The sequence below is a fragment of the Onychomys torridus genome, chromosome 8 (genome assembly GCF_903995425.1).
Source record: "Onychomys torridus chromosome 8, mOncTor1.1, whole genome shotgun sequence".
Classification (NCBI taxonomy): Eukaryota; Metazoa; Chordata; class Mammalia; order Rodentia; family Cricetidae; genus Onychomys; species Onychomys torridus.
This window is the reverse complement of record NC_050450.1, coordinates 55,860,268-55,881,254: the sequence shown is the minus strand read 5'-3', so window position 1 is coordinate 55,881,254 and position 20,987 is coordinate 55,860,268. Positions and strand designations below refer to the sequence as shown.

The following is a 20,987-nucleotide window of genomic DNA, read 5'->3' as shown; positions in this document are numbered from 1 at the left end:
GCCATAAAGAGCATAGAGCAGGGCCGGGATATGAGAAGAAGCATAAAATGCCAAACTCGGGGGGTTCTATGACTTTGAAAGGGGAGTAAAAAGCTCCCACTGGGTAGTAACTGCAGAAACTTCAAAAGTAAATGCAAACACAGGCACCCACACATTGACTTCCCTCATGGCCCGTCAGACAGAGGGCTTGAGAGATGAACAGTAAGAAGAAGGGAAGGAAGATATTTAGATAAAAAGGAGAAGGGGGGTGGTGAGGGGAGATGACGAGAGGGATAGAAAAACACGGAGAGACTGAGTAACAAAGCCAGTGGCCTCTGCTTCTTGGAATTCACCCTCCCAGGAGCTCTGCATTCTCTTCTCAGCCCCAATTCCTGTTATAAAAAGTTCCTTCCCAAGCCCCAGCATCCAGGTTTCTGTTGCCTAAGAAAACAAAAGAACAGAGGAATAGCCCTGGACACCCTCATGCAACTCCTTCCTTAGGCTCTGGCCTGACTTTTCATTTCTATGGAATGAGTATAGTAATTTATCCCTCGTTCTGGTTAAGAAACCTGGGAGATCTGGGGCTCATTGTTCTGTAAATCTGTCTATCTGCTCTTCTTCCTGCCTTTCCTTCCTCATATCCATCCATCTATCCGTCCGTCGTCCATCCATTCATCCACTTACCTACCTAACCATCCATCTATCCATCCATCATTCATCTATCCATCCTTCTACCCACTCATCCACCCACCCACCCATCCATCTATCCTTCACCCATCTGGCCATCCATCCACTCATCATCCATCCAACCATCCACTCATCTATCCATCAGTCTACTCATATATACATCTATCTGTTCATCCATCCATCCATCCACTCACCTCCACATTAAACACAGTGAGGCACTGTGGTGTTACATGCACACACACACACACACACACACACACACACACACACACACACGCTCACCTCACAGACTCATACAGATTCATCCAGGAAAATGTTACAGACTCCTACGGAATTCACTTTTGAGAACCACAGTTGCAGCTGCAGGAGAATGCTAGACGGGTTCTGTGGTCAGCACCTGACTGTAAATGGGTATAGCTCTGCACTTTTCAGCCCCAGCATGCCCCAGCATGCCTTGCAGGTGCCTCTTCAAACTCAACTTATTCAGAGAATTCAGTCTTCATCAGGCCATTCTGGGGGAGTAGTTTTACAAGAATAACATTTTGTTCCAGAAACTTCTGTCTGGCCAGTTGGTCCTTACTATCTCTCTTGGCTGTCTAGGATGTAGACTGTGCTCCCAAAGATAAGGTTAACAGTGCATTTTCTCCCATGGCTGTGATTGGGTGAAAGCCTAGGACAACACGGTGGGATCAACTTCTTCAAACTCCCTGGAGGTTTATCCATCAGGATCACAGGTTCTAAAGGAGTGTAGCTCCTTTCCAACAGGGAGCACCATGGCCTCCTTGCCTGATGGCAACAGAGAGGTCTGATTTAGGTTGTGGAGCGGGCTTTCAGCTTGACCACTTGCTAATCTGCGATGTCGGAGAGTCCTGCTCCTAAGTGATGAAGGCAAGGCATCGAGGGGTTTCCTGGTTTAGGGCCGAGCATGAGGGCGTGGTTTGGGGCCACAGCAAGTCTCTGCTCAGGGAGGCAGAGCTGTCTGCTGCATTCTCTCCAGGCTCACTTCTCAGGCTCCTCCCGAATCCTGGACCTCTTCCCTGTACCCAGAACCCTTGCGCTTCTGGAAACCTAAGAATGACCCTTAATATAGCCCAAGGCCTAAAGCTGGCAAAGTCTAGCCCTAAACCTTGTTTTCCCAAATACCCTCCCCTACACCCAACCAGGGCAGCAGCCTTGGTAAATAATAAGTGTCTCCATCTTTAAAACAAAACAAAACAACAACAACAAAACAACAAAATCTCCCCCAAAACCCAAAACACCAGTTCAGGGCACACCCCAGGCCCAGAGGCTCGGGTAGGAGCTCCCTTGGTACCTGTGCTCTGTTGGATGCACCATCATCCACAGGCTGCAGGTGGCCTTTTAAGAAACCTAATTTAAATACAATCTAAATGCAGCAGAGCTGCAGGGCAGCATTCTAGACTAGAAAAAGTGCATCCATGGAAAACTTACCAAGTCTAAATAAAGTCTGGCGTTTATTTGAGAGAAGCACGGGAGGCTCACTTCCTGGTTCTGACAAACGGACTCTGGGTATAGGGTACATTCACAGGGAAACTGAACGGAGGATCTTCTGGGCAGCCTTAGACTGAAGTTCAGTGGTAGGTGGCTTGCCTAGCTTGCATAGGCCCTGGGTCCCGTCCTCAGTGATACCATCCTCTTCCCCAAAGATTAATTGGAAAAGAAAGGCTGGACAGGTACTTTGTGTGTTTTTTTTTTTTTTTTTTTTTTGTACTTGTTTGTAAGCATAAAATTCTTCCCAGAAGATTTTTAAAGTTATTAAAACAAGTTAAAATTCCAGTTTCTCAGCCCGGTGGCGGCAGCACACGCCTTTAATCCCAACACTCGGGAGGCAGAGCCAGGTGGATCTTTGTGAGTTTGAGGCCAGCCTGGTCTACAGAGCAAGATCCAGAAAAGGCACAAAGCTACACAGAGAAACCCTGTCTCGAAAAAACAAAAACAAACAAACAAAAAATTTCCAGTTTCTCGGGCACTGTAGACATATGAGGAGCACAAATGGCCAGCGGCCTCAGTATTGAGCACAAGATACAGATTGTGTTCATGGCCCCCACAAGTCCCTACAGGGAGGGACAGTGCCGCTCTCTGCTGTACCTCATCCTATAAGTGACTCAGGCCCAACACTCAAAGAACGCCATTCCTGACTCCACTTTCCTCCCCTGTGTCTGATACAATTTCTCTCTCCACAAACCAATATTTCCACAGTACATGCTAAACCAGCCCACAGAGGGTCTTTGATGTTACCAGCAGTCAGTGAAAGGCTCTCAGGAGCTCGGTTGTGGTCTGAATGGCTTTTCACTTAAAAAGCCTGGCAGCGGGCAGCCTTAGTGAAGCCACTGAATCCACAGGGCTCCTAGACTCTGGTAACATTAAAAGAGGCAATGTGAGCCAGGTCCCCGGCCCAGTAGTCACCATAAATATCACCCAACATTTAAAAAGAAGAATGTGTCTTGGGGACTCAGGTATATATCTAGATCTCTCCTCCCCAGCTGGGAACCTGGCTGTCTTTGTTAATTGTGAGAAGAATGAAGAGCAGCCCTACTCTGACAGACTCTGTGGAAGGCAGGAGGGTCCTTGGAATTAAAGCTGAGCTCCCCACCCCAACCCCTGTGCAGCTTAGTGGGGTTAGTTACGTTGTGGTTTCCCAACATTGTTTAGTGTTCCATGGTTTCCTTCAGGAGGGGCCAGAGGGATGTCTGTGGTCAGGAAATGTGACCTGGTTTTCTTCATTGCCCTTCACACACACGTGTAAAACCTTTGCCACTACTAACAGAAAGCACAGAGCTAGTGCAGCCTGGCAGCTGCTCAGGAAGTCAGAACTGCTCACCCATCAGCTCCTCCCGCCTTTCCACTTCCACATGCAACATGAAATCCAGTGTGTTCCTCTTCAGCTCACCTGGCTTGGCAGGCCCTGTCCCCACCTCCCTCCTGGCCAGCCCCCCCCCCCCATTCTCAAGCCCACTCATGTGACTGGGGCTGTTCCTGCCTTAGGGACCTTTGACCCAGTTGTTCCTGGCCTGTCCTGGAATGAACTCTGTAAACCAGGCTGGCCTTGAACTCTCAGAGATCTGCCTGGCTCTGTCTCTCAAGTGCTGGGATTAAAGGCGTGCACCACCACTGCCTGGCTACCTTTCCTAAATCTTATCCTAAATGTGACTTCTTCACTGAGGTCTGCTAGAGTGCGCAGGGATCGCCTGGCCTGTTTCCTTGGTGTGTGCTTGTCCGAGTGCCCCAGGATGTCTGTTCCCTGGGAATGGGAAACAGAGGCGTATGCGGTGATCTAGATGCTTGGCAGGGGCTACAAGATGGCCCAGCGGGTAAATGCACTTGTCGGATAAGCCTGACAATCTAAGTACGATCCCTGGATGTCACAGTGGAAGAAGATTAGAATCAACCCCTCAAAGTCCTCTGACCTCTGACATGGTGGCACACACACTGGCACTCACACTTTGCACACACACACACACACACACACACAAATAATAAAAAATTAAAGAGGTTAATTCACTACTACCATGATTTTCACAGAAATAAACACAACACAGAAGGAACTGAGATCCAGGCCCTGGAGGGTCTCCATGACTAGAGGCTACAATCCCAGGAGCCTGAAGATTCGGTCCAGCTCTAAAGCAACCCCCAGTTCCTTCCTGTGTTTGTTTCTCTTGCCACAGTAAAATCCAACCTCTGTTAAACTAAATGAGAAAAAGAGCCAGAAAAACAAGAACCACATACAAACCAACCAACCAAAAAACCTTGTGATCCTCTACAGAGAAATAGAGTGGCCACTCCTTCGTTCTTTACCTAAGAGACTTGGATTCGGATACAAGGAAAGAAGACAACAGCATACACCAGACCCTGCCATCCTTGGAAGGGTACATGAGGATGGAGGATTGATGGAGGACAGAGGGAGGGTGGGGAATGGATGGGGGAGGATGGAAGAGGGAGAAAGGGTGGATGAAGGAAGGGAGGCAAGTAGGTGAAGACGGCAGGAAGATGGAGAGTGGAGCAGGGATTGAGGATAGAGGGTGGGGGTTGGGAGGGAACAGAGGATGGATGGAAGTGGGTGAAGGGACTGTAGTTGGATGATGAAGGGTAGAAGATGGAAGAGGGTGGAAAGGGGAAGATGAGGAGGAGGAGGAGGGAAGAGAAGATGATGGCATGGAGGGTGGGGGATGGGTAGAAGGAGAATGATGGCAGGGGATAGAGAACTGTTCTAGCTGGCTTTAATTGTCACCTTGACACAGCCTAGAGTCCTCTGAGAGGAGAACCTCAATGGAGGGATCGCCTTGATCAATTGGCATGTAGGCATGTTTGTGGGAGCTTATCTTGATTGTGAATTGGTGCAGGAGAGCCCAGCCCACTGTGGGAGGCACCATCCCTAGGCAGCTGGTTCAGGGCTGCATAAGAAAGCCAGCGAATCTCGAGCCAGTGAAGAAGCCAGCAAACCTTGTTCCTCCAAGGTTTCTGTTTCAAGGTCTTCTTTGAGCTCCTGCTCCGACTTCCCTGGGTGATGGACTGTGACCTAAAGCTGAAATAAACCTTTTCCTCCCTTCAGTTATTTTTGATAAGAGGTTCTATCACAGCAACAGAATGAGATTAGAACAAGGATGGGTGGTATGGTGGGAGGTGGAGAGGGGATGTAAGGGAGGTGGTAGGAAGGAGGGTGGACAGTACATGGGTGATGATGTATCTTCATGCTCCATAGTGAACAGTATCAAAGTCATGAAGGTGGGTCAGGCCCTTTGTCATGATCACCTCTGGGGTCCTAATATGTGAATGGTGAAGAGGAGGCCCCCGTGGGAGAAGCGGCATGATGGAGACCCCAGGAAACAAGTTACAATCTCACAAATTAAAACTGCCACTGACAGTATGCACACTTAGTTTTTAAATACCACTGGGGGGGGGCTGGGGGGGCCTAACGTTTCCACCCAGTTGGGATACACTCTTCAGTACTTGATACAACTGGTGTGCTCCCACACTAAAATGGGTGTGAAACCCAAGAGTGGGTCTTAGAATCCAAGACAGATTCTCTCTGCCTGATATTCTTCCCTGTCCTCACAGGTCATGGCCCAGAGATTCCTGAAAGCCCAAGACCATGGCTGTGGGCAGTGCTGAATGGATGTTCTGACCCCAGCACAGTTTCTTAACTCTCATTGCTGTAAGCCTCTCCTGTGCCCTGCGGGACATTTAGCATGACCTCTGGACTCTTCCTAGAATATGCCTGTGGGTTCCTACCCCCTGTGGTAGTCTTAGACACTGCCTACTGCCCCTTGGAAGGCAACACCTCTCAGAGTTGAGAGCAGACAGGCTGGCAAGTACAAGGCATGCTGAGAATGGGCACAGTGGGAGTCCCTGTGAAATGTACTGATGCATACGGGTCTCTTTCAGCAAAGGGTGTGTCCACCAAACCTCCAAAGAGAGCCTGACCACTGAGCCCCACTACCAGAGTAAAGGGTTGTGCAGTACTCTATAGCCTTGCACTTGGGAAATGCCATGCTAGGTCCCTGAGATGTGGGCAGCCATTGCCCAGGTCCCTTCTGACCCTCTTAACTATGTCCCCACCCTTCCGAACCCTTTAGAGGCCCAGCACACTTGATGCCGGACCAGGGAGTGCTCTTGACATGCTTCTAGGTGAAGGAAGGTCTGTGAGTCCCAGGCCTCTGTAGAGGTCCAAGCCAGCTGCACCCAGTGCTCCATCCTGGAGGACAGCCCCCACGTTGACAGCACAGGGCACTGATAAGCCTGTGTGTGGAGTCTCTCAAGAGGCAACTGGTGACTTATAAATCTGTGCAACAAGGCTCTGTGTGGAGACTTAGAGACATCCAGCCCCCTCACCCCCAGCACGCCATGGGAGGACAGCCTCGACAGAGAGAAGAACTCAGAACGCAGTAAGGCCGCACACTGTGATCAGACTGAGAAGTTGGGGCTCCAAACAGAGTAGTCAGGGAAGACTGCATGCAGGAGGGAAACCCAGAGGAAAACAAAAGCCCTGTAACCTTCTTCCTCGTGTCTAAGAACCAGACATCACCTATGATGTTTCTGGACAATTCTCATTCCTAGTATATGAATGTATACCTCAAATGCAGCACCTCAAATGCAGCATCTAGCAACTGCTGCTGCTAAGCCACATCCTCATAAACAATCTTACTTCCTTTCCAGAACACTCTGTTCAAGAGTTCCTCTGTAAGAACTCTACCTTCTTTTAGTTTCTACTCCTCAATGCCGATGAAAGCCATGTGGAGCTGTTCTGTTCTGTACGTGGAAAGATCTCTGACCTCTGACCTCACCCAGCCAACCTTCCTAAGCTTACACTGCAGTAGTAAAGAGCCCAGAGCTGTAACTAGTCTTGCCTGAACATGACCGCCATGTTGGGAAGCAGGCTTCAGGGATCTGGTCTGGACTATCTCCAGGTCTGGTCCACATGATTCCACACCAGGTTTCAGGACCCAGGACCCACAGCCTCAGCTTCCCTGTGACAGCAGGTAGGTAGTCCCCCCAGTAACCCCAGGTTGCTGAGTGGATCTTACCTGTTGGAGGCAGAGAGCTCCTGTGAGGGCCAGGGCTGGCTGAAATCCCAGGAGAACTGTTGGGCCGTTCCCAGGTGGTCTCTAGTCAAGGGGAAAAAAAGAGATCCTGTGAGAATTCCATGGTGGTACCCAAGTGTCACAGAGCAGAGTGAGCCTTCCTTACCTCAGCCCCAGGAGAGCCTGCTTCCTGCCCATGCCCCCTGCTCTTTAGCCCCCATGCCTCTTGGCATCTCTTAGCCAAAGCCCTTCTCCACATGTTGGACTTGAGGAGGTGGCTTCCAGCTAGAATCTTCTACCTTACCCTCTGTAGTAGTTTGAAATTGAAATGGCTCCACTGGCTCATAGGGACTGGCACTATTGGGAGGTGTGGCTTTGTTGGAGTAGGTGTGGCCTTGTTGGAGTGGGTGTGGCCTTGTTGGAGTGGGTGTGGCTTTGTTGGAAGAAGTGTGTCGCTAGGGTGCTGAGGGCCGTGGGTGACACTAGTGTTTGACAAGCTGACCCACTAGATGCATAACTCCCTGAGGGGAGCTCCACCTGGCAAAGCCGTGGGGTCACTGGCTGTGGAAACTGGTTGTTTTCTGTCAACTTTCTCGGGTGCCACTGTTATGCCTCTCTAATAAGAACAGCTGTGGGGTGCTTTCTACAGCCCTTTGGTAGCATGTTTTACATCTCTGGGCACACATTAAGCTGTGGCTTTCTGTTTAAGCTGTATAATTCTGATGTACAGAAACACCAGGATGTTCTTCTTTACCGACACAGGAAAGTAACAGTATTCTCAGTCTCAAAGACAGCGTTTTACACATTTTGCAAAAACCTTAGAACTAGCCCCAAACAGACTAAGCATCCCCTACAGAATTTACGCAAAGACTGATTCCAAGGTGTCGTTTATTGCTAAATCAAGGCCAGGTTGTCTACATCAACACACAGTCCTTGTAGTAGCTCCCTTTTTGCATGTACCCTGACTGCTCAAGGTTCAAAGCCAATTGTATAATGTCTGGGACCCTTCACCAATTTAGAGCTCTGTGCATGGGTCAGTGTGACATTACTAGCCTAAGAGAAACTACATGACCTATCTTGTGTTTTAAGAATGGGTAGGGCCCTGAAAATGTAACTTATAATTGTCCAGAGTTTGGCTGAGAGAGAGAGAGCAGTAGTGGCGGTGTGGAGAGAGATGGCTGTGTCGAGCTACGTGAGAGCTGCTAAAGAAGGTGAGTGAAGTGTGTGTGTGTGTGTGTGTGTGTGTGTGTGTGTGTGTGTGTGTGTGTAGTGAGAGATGAAGAAGAAGAAGAAGCATGAGAGAAGTGTGAGGGGATGAATGGGTGAAAGGCTGAGTGAGTATAGTGAGTGAATAATGTAGGAGAAAGATGTGTAGCCACGTGAAAAGATGTATGTAAGTAAAGACAGGTAGCTGGATGTAGCAGTGTGGAGATGTGCAGCAATGCGGAGACAGAGAGTCAGACAGCATCTTTAAGATGAAGTAAAAGAGGAAGTTACCATCAGAAAGCATGTGTGTTTCCTTATTTCACCAGTCACAGATAGATGAAAACTTTTTCCTAATTACTCCTCATATAAAAAAGTTTCCTATCCCTTGCTACTCTGAGGCATTCCTTTTATTACCCTGAGCTGACTGTGGGAGCTGGTCTCTCATGGTCCGCATTACTAGGGGATGAGCTTTGAGGTCTCAAATGCTCCAGCCGGGTCTGTTGTGACACTCACTTCCTGCTGTCTGTGGGTCAAGCTGTAGTGCCTGCACACCACTATGCTTCCTGCCAAGATGATAATGGACTAAACCTCTGAAACTGTAAGCCACCCCAATTAAATGGTTTCCTTTATAAGAATTGCCGAGGTCACGGTGTCTCTTCACAGCAATAGAACCCTATCTAAGACACAGCCCCACTCCCCAAGTCACTTCTCTCTACTTCGGCCCCAGGGCTCCTGTCTCTAGTCCCAGAATCCCCAGCTGCATATAGGACATTTCTTCTCAAAGTCTACGGCAACGTCAAACCCCAAAGCACAGAGCAAAGAACCTTGGTCTGTAGAAAGATGGTCCTTGGCCAATGGGTGAGCCCCAGGCACCTCCAGACTCTACTGTTCTGTCATTTGTTAGGGGGTTTGTTTAGAGAGTCATGTAGCCAGAGTAACTTGTGATTCTCCTACCTCAGCCTCCCAAATGCAGGTGACAGTCATGTGTCCCCATGCCCAGCCTGTTCTATGTCTTGGTTGAAGCACAGTTTTGGGAGTCTTCCTGGCCACCTGTCCTGAGACTCAGCTACATGAGCTGATCAGCAATTAACCAACACTGAAGCTCTATTCTTGTCCCCAGAACTTAGGGCTATGAGTGGACTTCCCATAACATTACCTACTGGTAAAAAAAAAAAAAAAAACAACTTCCTTTAGTCTGGTGTGGTGGCTCACATCTGTAATCTCAGCACTAGGGAAGCCAAGGCAAGAGAATCAAAAGTTTAAAGCCAGGGCTTGGCAAGATGGCTTAGCAGGTAAAGGCGCTTGCTGCCAAGCCTGGTGACCTGACTTTGATCCTTGGAACCCAAAAGGTAGATGGAAAGAACACACACACACACACACACACACACACAGAATAATAAAATACATTTTTAAAACTTGGATGACAGTGAATTCAAGGTAACCCTGGACAATTCAGTGAGACTCTATCTGGAGACAACCAAATAAAACCCTTTCTCACTATACATATTTTGGGAATGCAAGAGATGCTAGGAAGAAACAAGCATTGCCCATAACTCACCCTCAGAGGTAGGCGCTCCCTAGAGTTTGGTATGCATCTCCATTTATTTACTGCGAATAGTCTTTTGCTGTTTTTGTTATTTGGGGGGATCTTTTGGTAGTGTTTTGAGGGTCTTGTCTAACCTAGCCTCAGACTTGTAGTGAGTGGTCTTCCTGTCTCAGTCTTCAGAGTGGCGGGAACACTGATGTACGCCACCATGAGCGGCTGCTGACTGTGTGCCTGTCTTTGAAAGAGAACATAATCTCCCGCACTCTCTTCATGCGACCCTTTTCAGATCACTCTGGTGGGGCTGGACAGTCCAGGGCTCATGACAGTGCCATGTGAAGGGGTCTTCACTCCAGCTCTGCCACTGGTGACCAGCACAATTTGAACCAATTACTCAGCGCTCAAGGCTTCACCTTTTCCGAAAAGTGAATTTTACGACAGCGACAGTATCAGCACTCAAGGGAGGTTCTGGTACACTGCCATGCTTTAGTCATAAGATTATTTTTAAAATTAAACAAAATATGGATGGATATAACCTAATCCAATACAAACTCTATCACTGAAAAGTTCATTGTTTCAGATGATGAAAACAAAAATCACTCCCCTTTTATGGCTATCCCTGACTGTGAATCCAATGGCTTCTCCCTTAGCTTCCACTTGAACTTCTGTGGAACCCCAGCTAGTCACACTAGCCACCAATAATACTCTGGCCTCCAGCCTTGACGGGCAGTCTTAAAACCGTGTCTGTGTTTTGGGGAGCATGAATTGAGGGCTCTGGGGAGTTGACTTAGTATGGTACCAAAATGCACACGAGTGGAGAAGACGAGCTAGAGAGGGAGGAAGAGGCATCCTTGAACAAAGAGAGGTGAGGTAGGGGTAGGACTCAGGCTTAGCATGTGAGGCTCTGGGGTCTACACAAAAGGGTGTGTGTGTGTGTGTGTGTGTGTGCGCATGCAGGAGCTTCCTCAGGAAGCAGACATGTCTCTAACCTAGCTCCTCTGTAAGGAGGGCTCACCTCCCATCTGCCCATGGTCAGCTTGCTCAGAAGTCAAACTGCTACCCGAGTCTACAGCATCAGCCCGGGTCAGCGCTGGCTTTCTCCTCCAGCGCTGGCCTCCTGGCTTCCCCAAGACCCACAAGCAGAAACCACCACTCCACCAGCTCTGCTTTCACTCATTACACTGATTTGGCCCTGTGACTCTGCTCCATCAGTGGCTCCCTGACCCTTGCGTCCTTGCCTCTCCCCCACACGGTCTGATCTCCCTGCCTCTTGGCTCTCCCATCTACATCCCAGCCCCAAGGCTAACAGACTTCTGGCCCCAGAACCCAGCTCTTGTCTTGTGTTACTCACTTGTGAAAATCCCTCCCTGACCAGGTACAAGGGTGACAGAGGACAACTCAATTCTCCCAGCGAGCTGCACCAGCATTCTGTCCTTGTCTGCCTGTCCAGACGGTCCTCTCTGCAGACCCAGTTAGCCCATGCTGGTGATTTCTGAACATGCCTCTACTCTTCTCTTTGCCTGTTCCTGTGCCTTGAAATCACCATCTTGCATATTTAAAAGTGCCTCCTCTGTCATGCAGACTTCACTTCCCAGATCACTTCCTTTCTCTAGGTCAGATAACCCTTGCCTTCCCCACCATCCCCCCCAAAAAAAGGCACCAGAGTGGGTATGGCAACCTAGCACCCCATCTCTGAAGGTGCTCGTCAATGAATTCCTCTCAGGATGCTGGCTCACCCAAGGTGATGCCAGAGTTGGGCAGGAGATGGAGGTGCACATGTAGACATTAGTGTCGGTGAGTCAAAAGTCCAAGCAAAAGTTCTGGGGGCCCCCCTGCCCAGTTCAAAGCTCTAGTTAGGGTTGCAGAGGGCTTTCCTCATGACGGTATTGATTGCTTGTCATCTGCCCAGGGTGCCTGTCCCCCGAGCACCCTCCCAGCTGGCCCTTCTGCAGACATCTGCCCCAGATTTGTTAGGGAACTTGAGCCAGGGCAGAGCACAACACATACACACTCCAGCCCTTGGATGGTTACAGGTTTTCCCCTTGTCGTCCATAGTTTGTCCCTGAGCACAGCAGCCCTGCCTGACTCACTCCTCACACATGGTCCCTCACCAGTCAGCAAGGCTGGACAGTGTGATAGCATGTTGGCAACCCCCACCTGGTGTGCTCCTCAGCTGTCTAGGGATAAACCCATTCCACCTAAGCTCAGGGAAGGTCCCCAGAGAACTGTGTCCTATGTGTTTGGGCCATGGACTCTGTTCCTTTGGTGGCTGAGGCCTCTGACTTTATTTTAGAAGGAGGAACACCTCACACGCTCCCATCTCTAGCTGATGTACAAATTCTGCTATTTCAACTTCTGGCTAGTTCTTGCCCTCTTCTATCCACCCTTCTGGTACCTGCTAACCACAAGCCACGAACAAGCAGGGAGAGAGAAAAGCAGAGCCTGAGAAGCTGTGGCCCCTGCTGGCTCCCTCCAAGGCTATGGGGAGGGACTAGTGGAGAGGTCGCAATCCCTTCCGGGATCTCATATCATATATCCTGCATATCAGATATTTACATCACAACTTACAACAGTAGCAAAATTACACCACAGATGAGGAACCATGTTAAAGTGTCGTAGCATTAGGAAGGTTGAGAACCACTGTGCTAGGGTACCCTATAGCTCAGGAGGCTATTGGAAGTGTCTTGAAACCCACACAGAGAAGCTGGCATGCAGGTAAAAACTTGCTCTCCAAGAGGCTCCTGGTCAAAGCTTCTGTCCCTCAGCTCTCCACCCTGGGTCACTCCCAGTGCCCTGGAAATGTTGTATCCCTTCTACTCCAGGCTCCAGCTGGACTTCAGCCAGAGCAGGGCCTCTGTCTGAGACTACAGACCAACCTGTCTTCTGGAATTGGCCAGATCTGACCTGTGTAAGACCTGCTGAGGACAACTGCAAGCCTGGAGCAGTAATGGAACGGAGCCAGAGCATCTGGAGAGGCCGGGCATCTGGAGAGAACATCAGGGTTATGGTAGCACAATCACACCAACAGCAAATCCAGTCCTACAGGTGACACCACACAGTGGGAGGAAAGCCATTTCCAGGTCTTCTGCAATGAAGACCCTATAATCTATTCAGAGTGATCAGGCTCTCTGGTCTACTCCAAGTAAGACTGAAGAGGTGGTCAAGAGCTGAAGGAGCCCAGATCAAGGATCTCCTGCGTTCTCTGGGCTTCCATTGTTAGGACTCTGTGTCCCTTCAGATGGCTGCCCGAGCTGGAACTGAGCTGCTGTTACAAGGGTCCTGGACAGTGTGTAAGCTGCATGAGGTCGAAATGGGAGGAGTGAGCCATTCCCCAGGGACCCTTTTCCCACCCAACCCAATTACCACAGAACACGCTCTGCTAATGGCAACTATTCCCTTCGGACCTTGTCCACTGAAACCAGGGCAGCCAGACATACACAAACAACTGGCCATATCCAGGGAGCTTGTTTTCTTATGACTCATGCCAAGAGCCATGAATGCTGATCCCTCACAGTAGCTTACAGGGCCTGGCCTTAGGAGAACAAAACTTGAAAGAGAGCACTGTTGAAAGTTGAAATCTGTGTAAATCCAGTTTTCGAAGCACAGGTGTCTGCTCTTTAATGCTACAACAATGATGATTAAACGTTAAAATAGTGAGAGTGAGGCCGGGTGTGGTGGCGCACACCTTTAATCCCAGCACTCGGGAGGCAGAGGCAGGTGGATCTCTGTGAGTTTGAGGCCAGCCTGGTCTACAGAGCGAGTTCCAGGACAGGCTCCAAAGCTACACAGAGAAAAACCTGAAAAACCCTGTCTTGAAAAACCAAAAGAAAAAAATATATATATAGTGAGTGAGGCCAGAGCTATTAATTTGAAACAGTCACCTCTAGGCTTCCGTGCCCCTTGCTAAGACCAAGACTGCCTGCACTGAGGCACACCTCCACTGGGGAAGCATCGGGCACCCCCGGACCTCATCACTGGCCTTGAGTGTTTGCCATGGGTCCATCTGCAATCCCTCGTGTCTTCAAACGGTTTTCACCCCCACACCCCCAATGGCTTAGCTCACATTCAGGCCCATGTGATGGCTTTCTTCTGCCCTCAGAGGCCTTGGGTGAAATATTAGATGCTAGCCAGCAGAAGCAAGCTCTGACGTCCTCTCCTGTCTGCCTCTTTATTCCTTTCTCTTTCTTTAGTGTTCCCCCCACCCCTGCCCCGAGACAAGGTCCTGTGTATCCCAGGTTGGCTTTACACTCACTAGGTAGTTGAAGATGACCTTGAATTTCTGATCATCCTGCCTCTACCTCCTGAATGCTGGGATTATTGGCACATGCCACTATGATCAATTTATGTAGTGCTGGGGACCCATCCTAGGGCTGGGTGTGTGGTAGGCAAGCACTCTACCAACTGAGCTACAACTCCAGTGCCCCCTTTGGTGTTTCTTATATTTTCTTTGTCCCTTGTTTAATGGTGATTGCGGCAGTGGCTTTTCCCCTTCAAGGAGGGCCTGCCTGCCTGGTATGTGACCAGGTTCAGGCAGATGGCAGCACCAAGATCTCTCTTTCTGATCTCAGTCTCTCCCTAGTCAGGAGCAGTGTCCCCCAGGTTGCCCAGCTCCTTGGTAGTCCCTGGCACCAACCAGGAATGTAAGTCATCCCAGGAGAGTTGCAGGAGCCCTGATGTCCTGCCCCAGGACATCTTCTGTCCACTGAGTGTCAGATGCTGGATCTGCAATCACCGTTTCCCTGGGAGGCGAGTTTGCAGCCCCAGGATGCAAGCCCCAATCACCTTCCGGCAGAAACCAGCAGCAACCAGCAGCAAGTCCGGGTCTCCTTCCCTACACCTGTGTGTCCTGGATCCCTGGCTAGTCAATGTCTTCTAGTTAGGAGTCTCTAGTTCCATAACACCCAATGGTCTCTTAAAATGAAGTGTGCCTTAAGTTCCAAGCCTACCCTCTGAACCGGAGAGATCTCTCTGAACAGCTGCTTGTGCCTGGTGATATCTGGGGTCTCCCACAATGGTCAAAAAAAAAAACCCGAGACAGATGTTCTCATCTCATTTGGAAGGAAGGAAACCTAGGGCACAGTAAGGCAAGGCCTTTCTGAGACCGTGGCATTGAGGCTATCATCTCCCAGCTGTGCTTGTCATGTCTGAGCTCTGTGCTCAGGCCTTTGAGCTGTGGCAAATTGATGCTACTTAAGTGCTTAACCACTCCGGTGGAGAACCATCTGCCATATAATATACTTGTCATTCACAAAACATAGAGGCAAGGGCTCATCGTGTCTGGTATCGCTCTGTCACTGCAGAGAAAACAACAGACTGAAGTCCCTCCCCTTCTACCTTTAGCTTAAATTCTATTGATCACGATGCCTCTCTGCTCTCAGGATTGTTAAAATCTTCTATCTTGCCAGGCATGGGGACACAGACCTTTAACTCCAGCCCTCAGGAGGCAGAGGCAGATGGGTAGATCTCTATGACTTCAAGGCCAGTCTGGACTCCACGGCAAGTTCCAGGCTAGCTAAGGCTACATAGTGAAAAACCCTGCCTCAAAAGAACCCAAAATCGGGGTTGGGGATGTAGCTCAGTGGTAGAGCGCTTGCCTGGCAAGCACAAGGCCCTGGGTTCGGTCCTCAGCTAAAAAAAATAAATAAAAAATAAAAAATAAAGAAAGAAAGAAAAGAAAAGAAAAAAAAGAAATGCAAATTTTAAATAAGCATGTATATATGTGAGCCTCAACCCAGGGTTATGTCCTACTAAGCCCACTGTCATCCCAAACACATCTAATACCCTCATCAACCCACTGTAAAGTTGGAAAATCTCTCTCTCTTCTCTTTATCTCTCACTCTGTGTGTGTGTGTGTGTGTGTGTGTGTGTGTGTGTGTGTGTGTGTGTGTGTGTGTGTGTGTGTGTGTGTAAATTTGCTTTAATGAAACCTTTTTTGTAGGGTTGGGGGGGGGGAAGAAGTTGTACCAGGAGACACAGTACATTAGGCCTATGTTGGTTCATCATAAAGATAAAAAAGCAAGGGAATTAGGCAAGTGGCTCAGTAGTTAAAGGACTTGCCCGCAAGCATGAGAATGGAGTTTGAATCCCTAGAAGTCCCGTAAGATGCCAGGTTGGGCACAGTATCCTGTCTGTGATTTCAGCCTCAGCAGGTGGCGATCACATCAGCCAGCTCTGGGTCTGAGTGAAGGACCCTGCCTCGGTGAATAAGGGAGAAGAGAAGTGATCTCCAACTTCTACCTTGGGCCTGTGACACACACATGTGTCCGTATGTGGGCAAACACACATATGCACACCACACACACACAAACACACATGTGGAAATGGAAAGAAAAAGGGAAAAGGAAAGAAAGCAAGGAAGTGGGTCGACGACATCATTAGAAGGACACTGTCAGGCTAACAGGTGGCTGTGACGGCAAATCTCCATAGTCAGCATGACTGGGCAAACCAATGTCTACAGTGAAGCGCACTTCTGAATATATCTGTGAGGAATATATTCTGAATATATTCCAGTGAGGAGTAGATCATGAGGACTCTGACTTAGAGAATGATTGATCCATTGATGAATTTTCCATCCAAGGTGGCAGCAGGCAAGAGGTGTGTGAGTGCACAGTATTTGGATGAAGTAGGTCACTGGCATGTGTCCTTGGTGGCTTTATCTTACCCCAGCCCTTTCCTGAATTTCCTTTCTCTGCTTCCTGTTGGCCATGCTACAAACTGCCCTGACATGAGGGATGGACACCTCTGACACTATAAGCTAAAACAGATCTCCCCTCCCGTTTATGTTAATACAGTGATCAAGGAAAGCCTATAGAGAAAGGGATGCTTAAGGAAAGACACCAAAGAGGTTTATTGGGTGTCTGTTGCATGCCTCTGATTACTCCAATATAGGAAATGGTTCCTAAAGCACGGTTCATGGGGCCTGGAGCATCAGCATTACCAGAAACTTGTTAGGAATGCAATTCTCAGACCCCATCCTAGATCATCTGAGCCTGAAACTCAGAGGGTAGATGCCAGGCACCTACATTGTACACTCTCTGGGGAATTACATTGTCTGTCCAGGATCTTACTAGTCACTGCAAGGATGCTGGCTTTTATTCTGAATGTCATGCTTTGAATAATGAAGCAACACGATCCAACAGTCATCTCTGAGCTGGCCTCTTGGACTGGACCACCACATGCCCTCTGCTGTCTCTCTTTCTATCTAGCGTGCCAATCCTGCAGAGGTTGAGACAATCTTGGGCTCTTTCCTGACACCCTCTGAGGGAATACTAGAAACGGAGGGTGTCAATGACAAGAATGGGGTAGACGCCACCCATGGACCTCGGCAAGTCAGCCACGGCAGCACCAGCTTTGACATCAAGAGAAAGGGAACTACTGAGATCTGTGGGTATCTCACTCAGCCAAAGTCAGGGGAGTGAGGATATCTGGGTGAGGCTGCCCCCATGCCCTTAGCCGCACAGCGAGCCTCCTTCATGTATGGTTCTCATGAGGGCTTACAGAACATCCCTGAACCATCTCATGGCAACTCAATAGAGACCTTTCTTTGGGAAGCTTCACTCTGCTTGTTCATCCAGCTCACATCAATAGCATCCTGTTTCCATGCAGGTGTCAGGTCCTGCTGGCAGGAACAGACCCCAAGCAAATAGAAAAATATAAATACTTCTCTCTAGTATCATCCCACTGGCCCCTGCCTGGCAAGAACTGCAGGACCCATCCTTCCAGATCCTACGCCTTGTCCCAGGCAGATGCCTGAGAGAAGCATGTGTGCTTCCATCTGTCAAGGCCCTGGTACCTCCAAATGGATCCAGGAGGGTACACAGAGTTCTGCCGTGTCTGACCTACCATGAGCTTCAGGGGACAAGAACCCTGTCTGGAACTATGGTCCCTACCTCTGCCTCTCTGCTCTCTCCCAGATGCCAAGCCTCTGCCTCACTGTTCCCCACCCTTGTTTTCATTTCTTTGTGGAGAGCATCTCCCAGAAGAAGAGGTAAGGAAGGGTCCCTCTTACCACATGAGGAGTAAAGATGAGTTAGAACACTTCCTTTAGCATCGCTGAGATGTTGGGGTATCTCCTAGTGAACCAGAAATGGTTTTACTGATCTCCACTTTCCACCACCTTGCACCTCACAAGATCTTTGTAACAACTCTGGGATTCAGCGGGAAGATTTGAGCTTCTTTTACAGAAGACAGAAGTTGAGGATAACAGTTGGGGTAACTCAGAGGCTCCTCTGGCGCTTTGGCACATCCAGCTCTGAACTGCCCCAGGCTGCACGGTGGTCAGGAGATGTGCAGGACCTGCAGACCCACACAAACACTGAGGGATCCTGAGAGCATTTAGTAGGGGCCTGCCTGCCCCTCTTTCATGGAGGGGTAGTGAGGGTTGACTGCAATGTGGGGAAAGCCTGCCTTGCCATTGAGCCGACAGGTACGTGCAGCCAACTGACCACACAAAGCTATTAGGCCCTGTATTTTGGTTGAGAAAACTGGAGGCAGATGCCAAGAAAAAAAAAAAAAAACTTATGTAATCCCAAGTCTAATCTTCCCAAGCCAGAGCTTAAATGCGCTACCCCATGCTCCAGGCTCATTTCCACACTAGAAACCATTAAGGCCGTTGGTGTGAAGTGCAGATTCCTAGGCTCCGAGCCTGGACATTAGGTTTAGATAGTGGAACCGGAACCCAGGAAAGATTGTTTTTATTTGGCAGTCTCAGTGATGAGTCAGCTGTGGGGAAAACCCAGGGAGCCCATAGTAAAATCATCATGGAATCCCATCACTGGCAGGACCAGACAAGCCCCATGGAGTGGGTCAGACTTAGGATCAGGTGAGACACACTGTAGAAATATAGGGTGATTTAGGGAAGTCCCCCAAATGTTCACTATATGTCAAATGAATAAATGAATAAAAGACATATGTGGGGTAGTTTACAGAAAAATACAACAAATTATAATGATCAGAAAATATGAAAACTTATTAATCTCCCTCAGAATTGGGGAAACCGAAACTAGACTAACAAACATCATGTTTTTAATCATAGGATAAATAAGACCCCTCTAAAGTGACCACTCTTGATGCAGCTCTGGAGAAGTAGGGTAGGGAGGGGATGAACTCTCCTGGAAAGACAGTTGGAGGTGCCTGTCAAAATGCCTTTTGATCAAACAGCACTTCTAGGCTACAGGTGTGCCATCAAGTAACTGAGGTGTTTTGATCTTGTTTTTCTTTTTCCTCTTTAGTTTTGTTGTTTTGTTTGTTTGCTAGCATAGAAGAACTCTGAGAAGCCCTCCACCCACCAGTTATCTACTGATAGAATGGCATTCCTTGCTAGGAGAAAGAGTGAGGTCGGTCTGCAGTACTGATGTGGAAAGTGCATCTTGTGTCCAGTGGCTCCACACTGCGTGTACAGCCCATATATTAGCAATCCCACCAAGGGTCATAACATCCCAGTGCTTCTGCCTAAATAACCCTCATTTTGTATGACAACTTCCCCAGTGTTCATGGGTAGTGATTCTATGATTTCTGATATGCTCAGGCGTAGCTGTAAAGTGCTTTCTTTAAGTGAACAGGTGGGAAATCCACATTGTATTAGCATAGGGATAAAGAAGGCAGGCAATGGAAAGAACCACAGACCCGTGCAGTCAGAACCAGTTCATCAGAGTCAGGTGCTTCCCAGGGCAGTGGGGAGAACTAATTGGCAAATGGTGTTTGAACAATAGGAAATAGAAAGCTATTTCTCACACATCTTTTGAAATTAACTTCCATAAGGATTGAAACTTTTAAGGGAGGAGGGAGCGAAGCATAAGTAATGGAAGGTGTTTCAGAGGTCATAAGGCACAGAAGAAATCATTGCATTTTGTAGCTAAGTGCCTTTTAGACAATAGCAGCAAGGAGAAGAAAGCATAAAAAGTTGGCTAATCTCTATATAAAAATGAAGTTAAACTATTTCAATCAGGGCAGTGGAGAGGGCTCAGTGGTTAAGGCGATTGCCACGGAAGCAAGAAGACCAGAGTTTGGATCCCCAGGACTCACATACATGCCAAGCAGGCGTGGAAGCTTGCCTATTGTCCAAGTTCAGAAGCTTGCCTATAGTCCCTGGTCCACTCTCTGGGTTTGATTGGGAGACACTGCCTCAAAGAACAAAGTGAAAGAACAATTGAAGAATATCCCTGATGACAGTCTAGGGCCTCCACATGCACATGCAAACACATTTATGCCCTTACACATGTGTTTAAACACATGCAAACATGCATAGATACATGCCTACTGTACACACATACAAATGAAATAGAAAAAGAAAAAAATCCCCATCAGAATCATATAGCATCATAAATGTTAAAACCATTTGCTATGTATGATGGAGACCTTTCTCTAAGGACTCCCATGATGCCTCATGCCTGCAGTACCAGAATTCAGAGGCTGATAAAGATGTGTCCTGAGTATAAACCCAGTGTGGGCTACATAGCCAGACCCTGTCTCAAAAATAGATAGATAATAGGTAGGTAGGTAGGTAGATAGATAATAGGTAGGTCGATAGAAAGACAGGTAATAGATAGATAGATAGATAGATAGATAGATAGATAGATAGATAATAGATAGATGGTAGATAATAGATAGATGGGTAGATAGATAGATAGATAATAGATAGGGAAGTAGGTAGATAGATAGATAGATAGAAAAATAGATGGAATCTGACCAAAGACTCATAGATCTTGGGTGTGGCTGCTGGGATCAACCAAGAGTCTTACAGAATGGAACCTGAAATGACCTACTACTACTGGTCCTTTCTAAATCGTTAACGAAGAATGAAAGGCAAGTTCAGAGAGAAAAGGAGAGTGCAAGACACCCGCAGGTCCTAAGCACGGGGGCTGATTTTCCAGGCCTTCCATCAGGGACCTCACTGCTGCTAACTACGGTTCCTAAAAGCCACCATAGTAGCTTTCTAGTCCTTTAACAAGACCAAACAAGTCCAAACACAAGCTACACTGCCCTCTGAACAGTCAACCCACCCAGGGGCATCAGACTGGCTCTGGAATATTCTCCCA

The 20,987-nt window shown here is 48.4% G+C and overlaps 1 protein-coding gene across 4 annotated transcripts in view; it reads right to left on the bottom strand.

Moving 5' to 3' along the window:
• Gas7 (growth arrest specific 7) overlaps positions 1-20,987 on the bottom strand; it is a 237,146-nt gene that overhangs the window by 53,922 nt on the left and 162,237 nt on the right. For all 4 annotated transcript variants that reach the window (XM_036195631.1, XM_036195633.1, XM_036195632.1 and 1 more), the window contains one exon: positions 7,206-7,286. In XM_036195631.1, the coding sequence (XP_036051524.1) occupies positions 7,206-7,286 (81 nt within the window). The remainder of the gene's footprint in view (positions 1-7,205; positions 7,287-20,987) is intronic.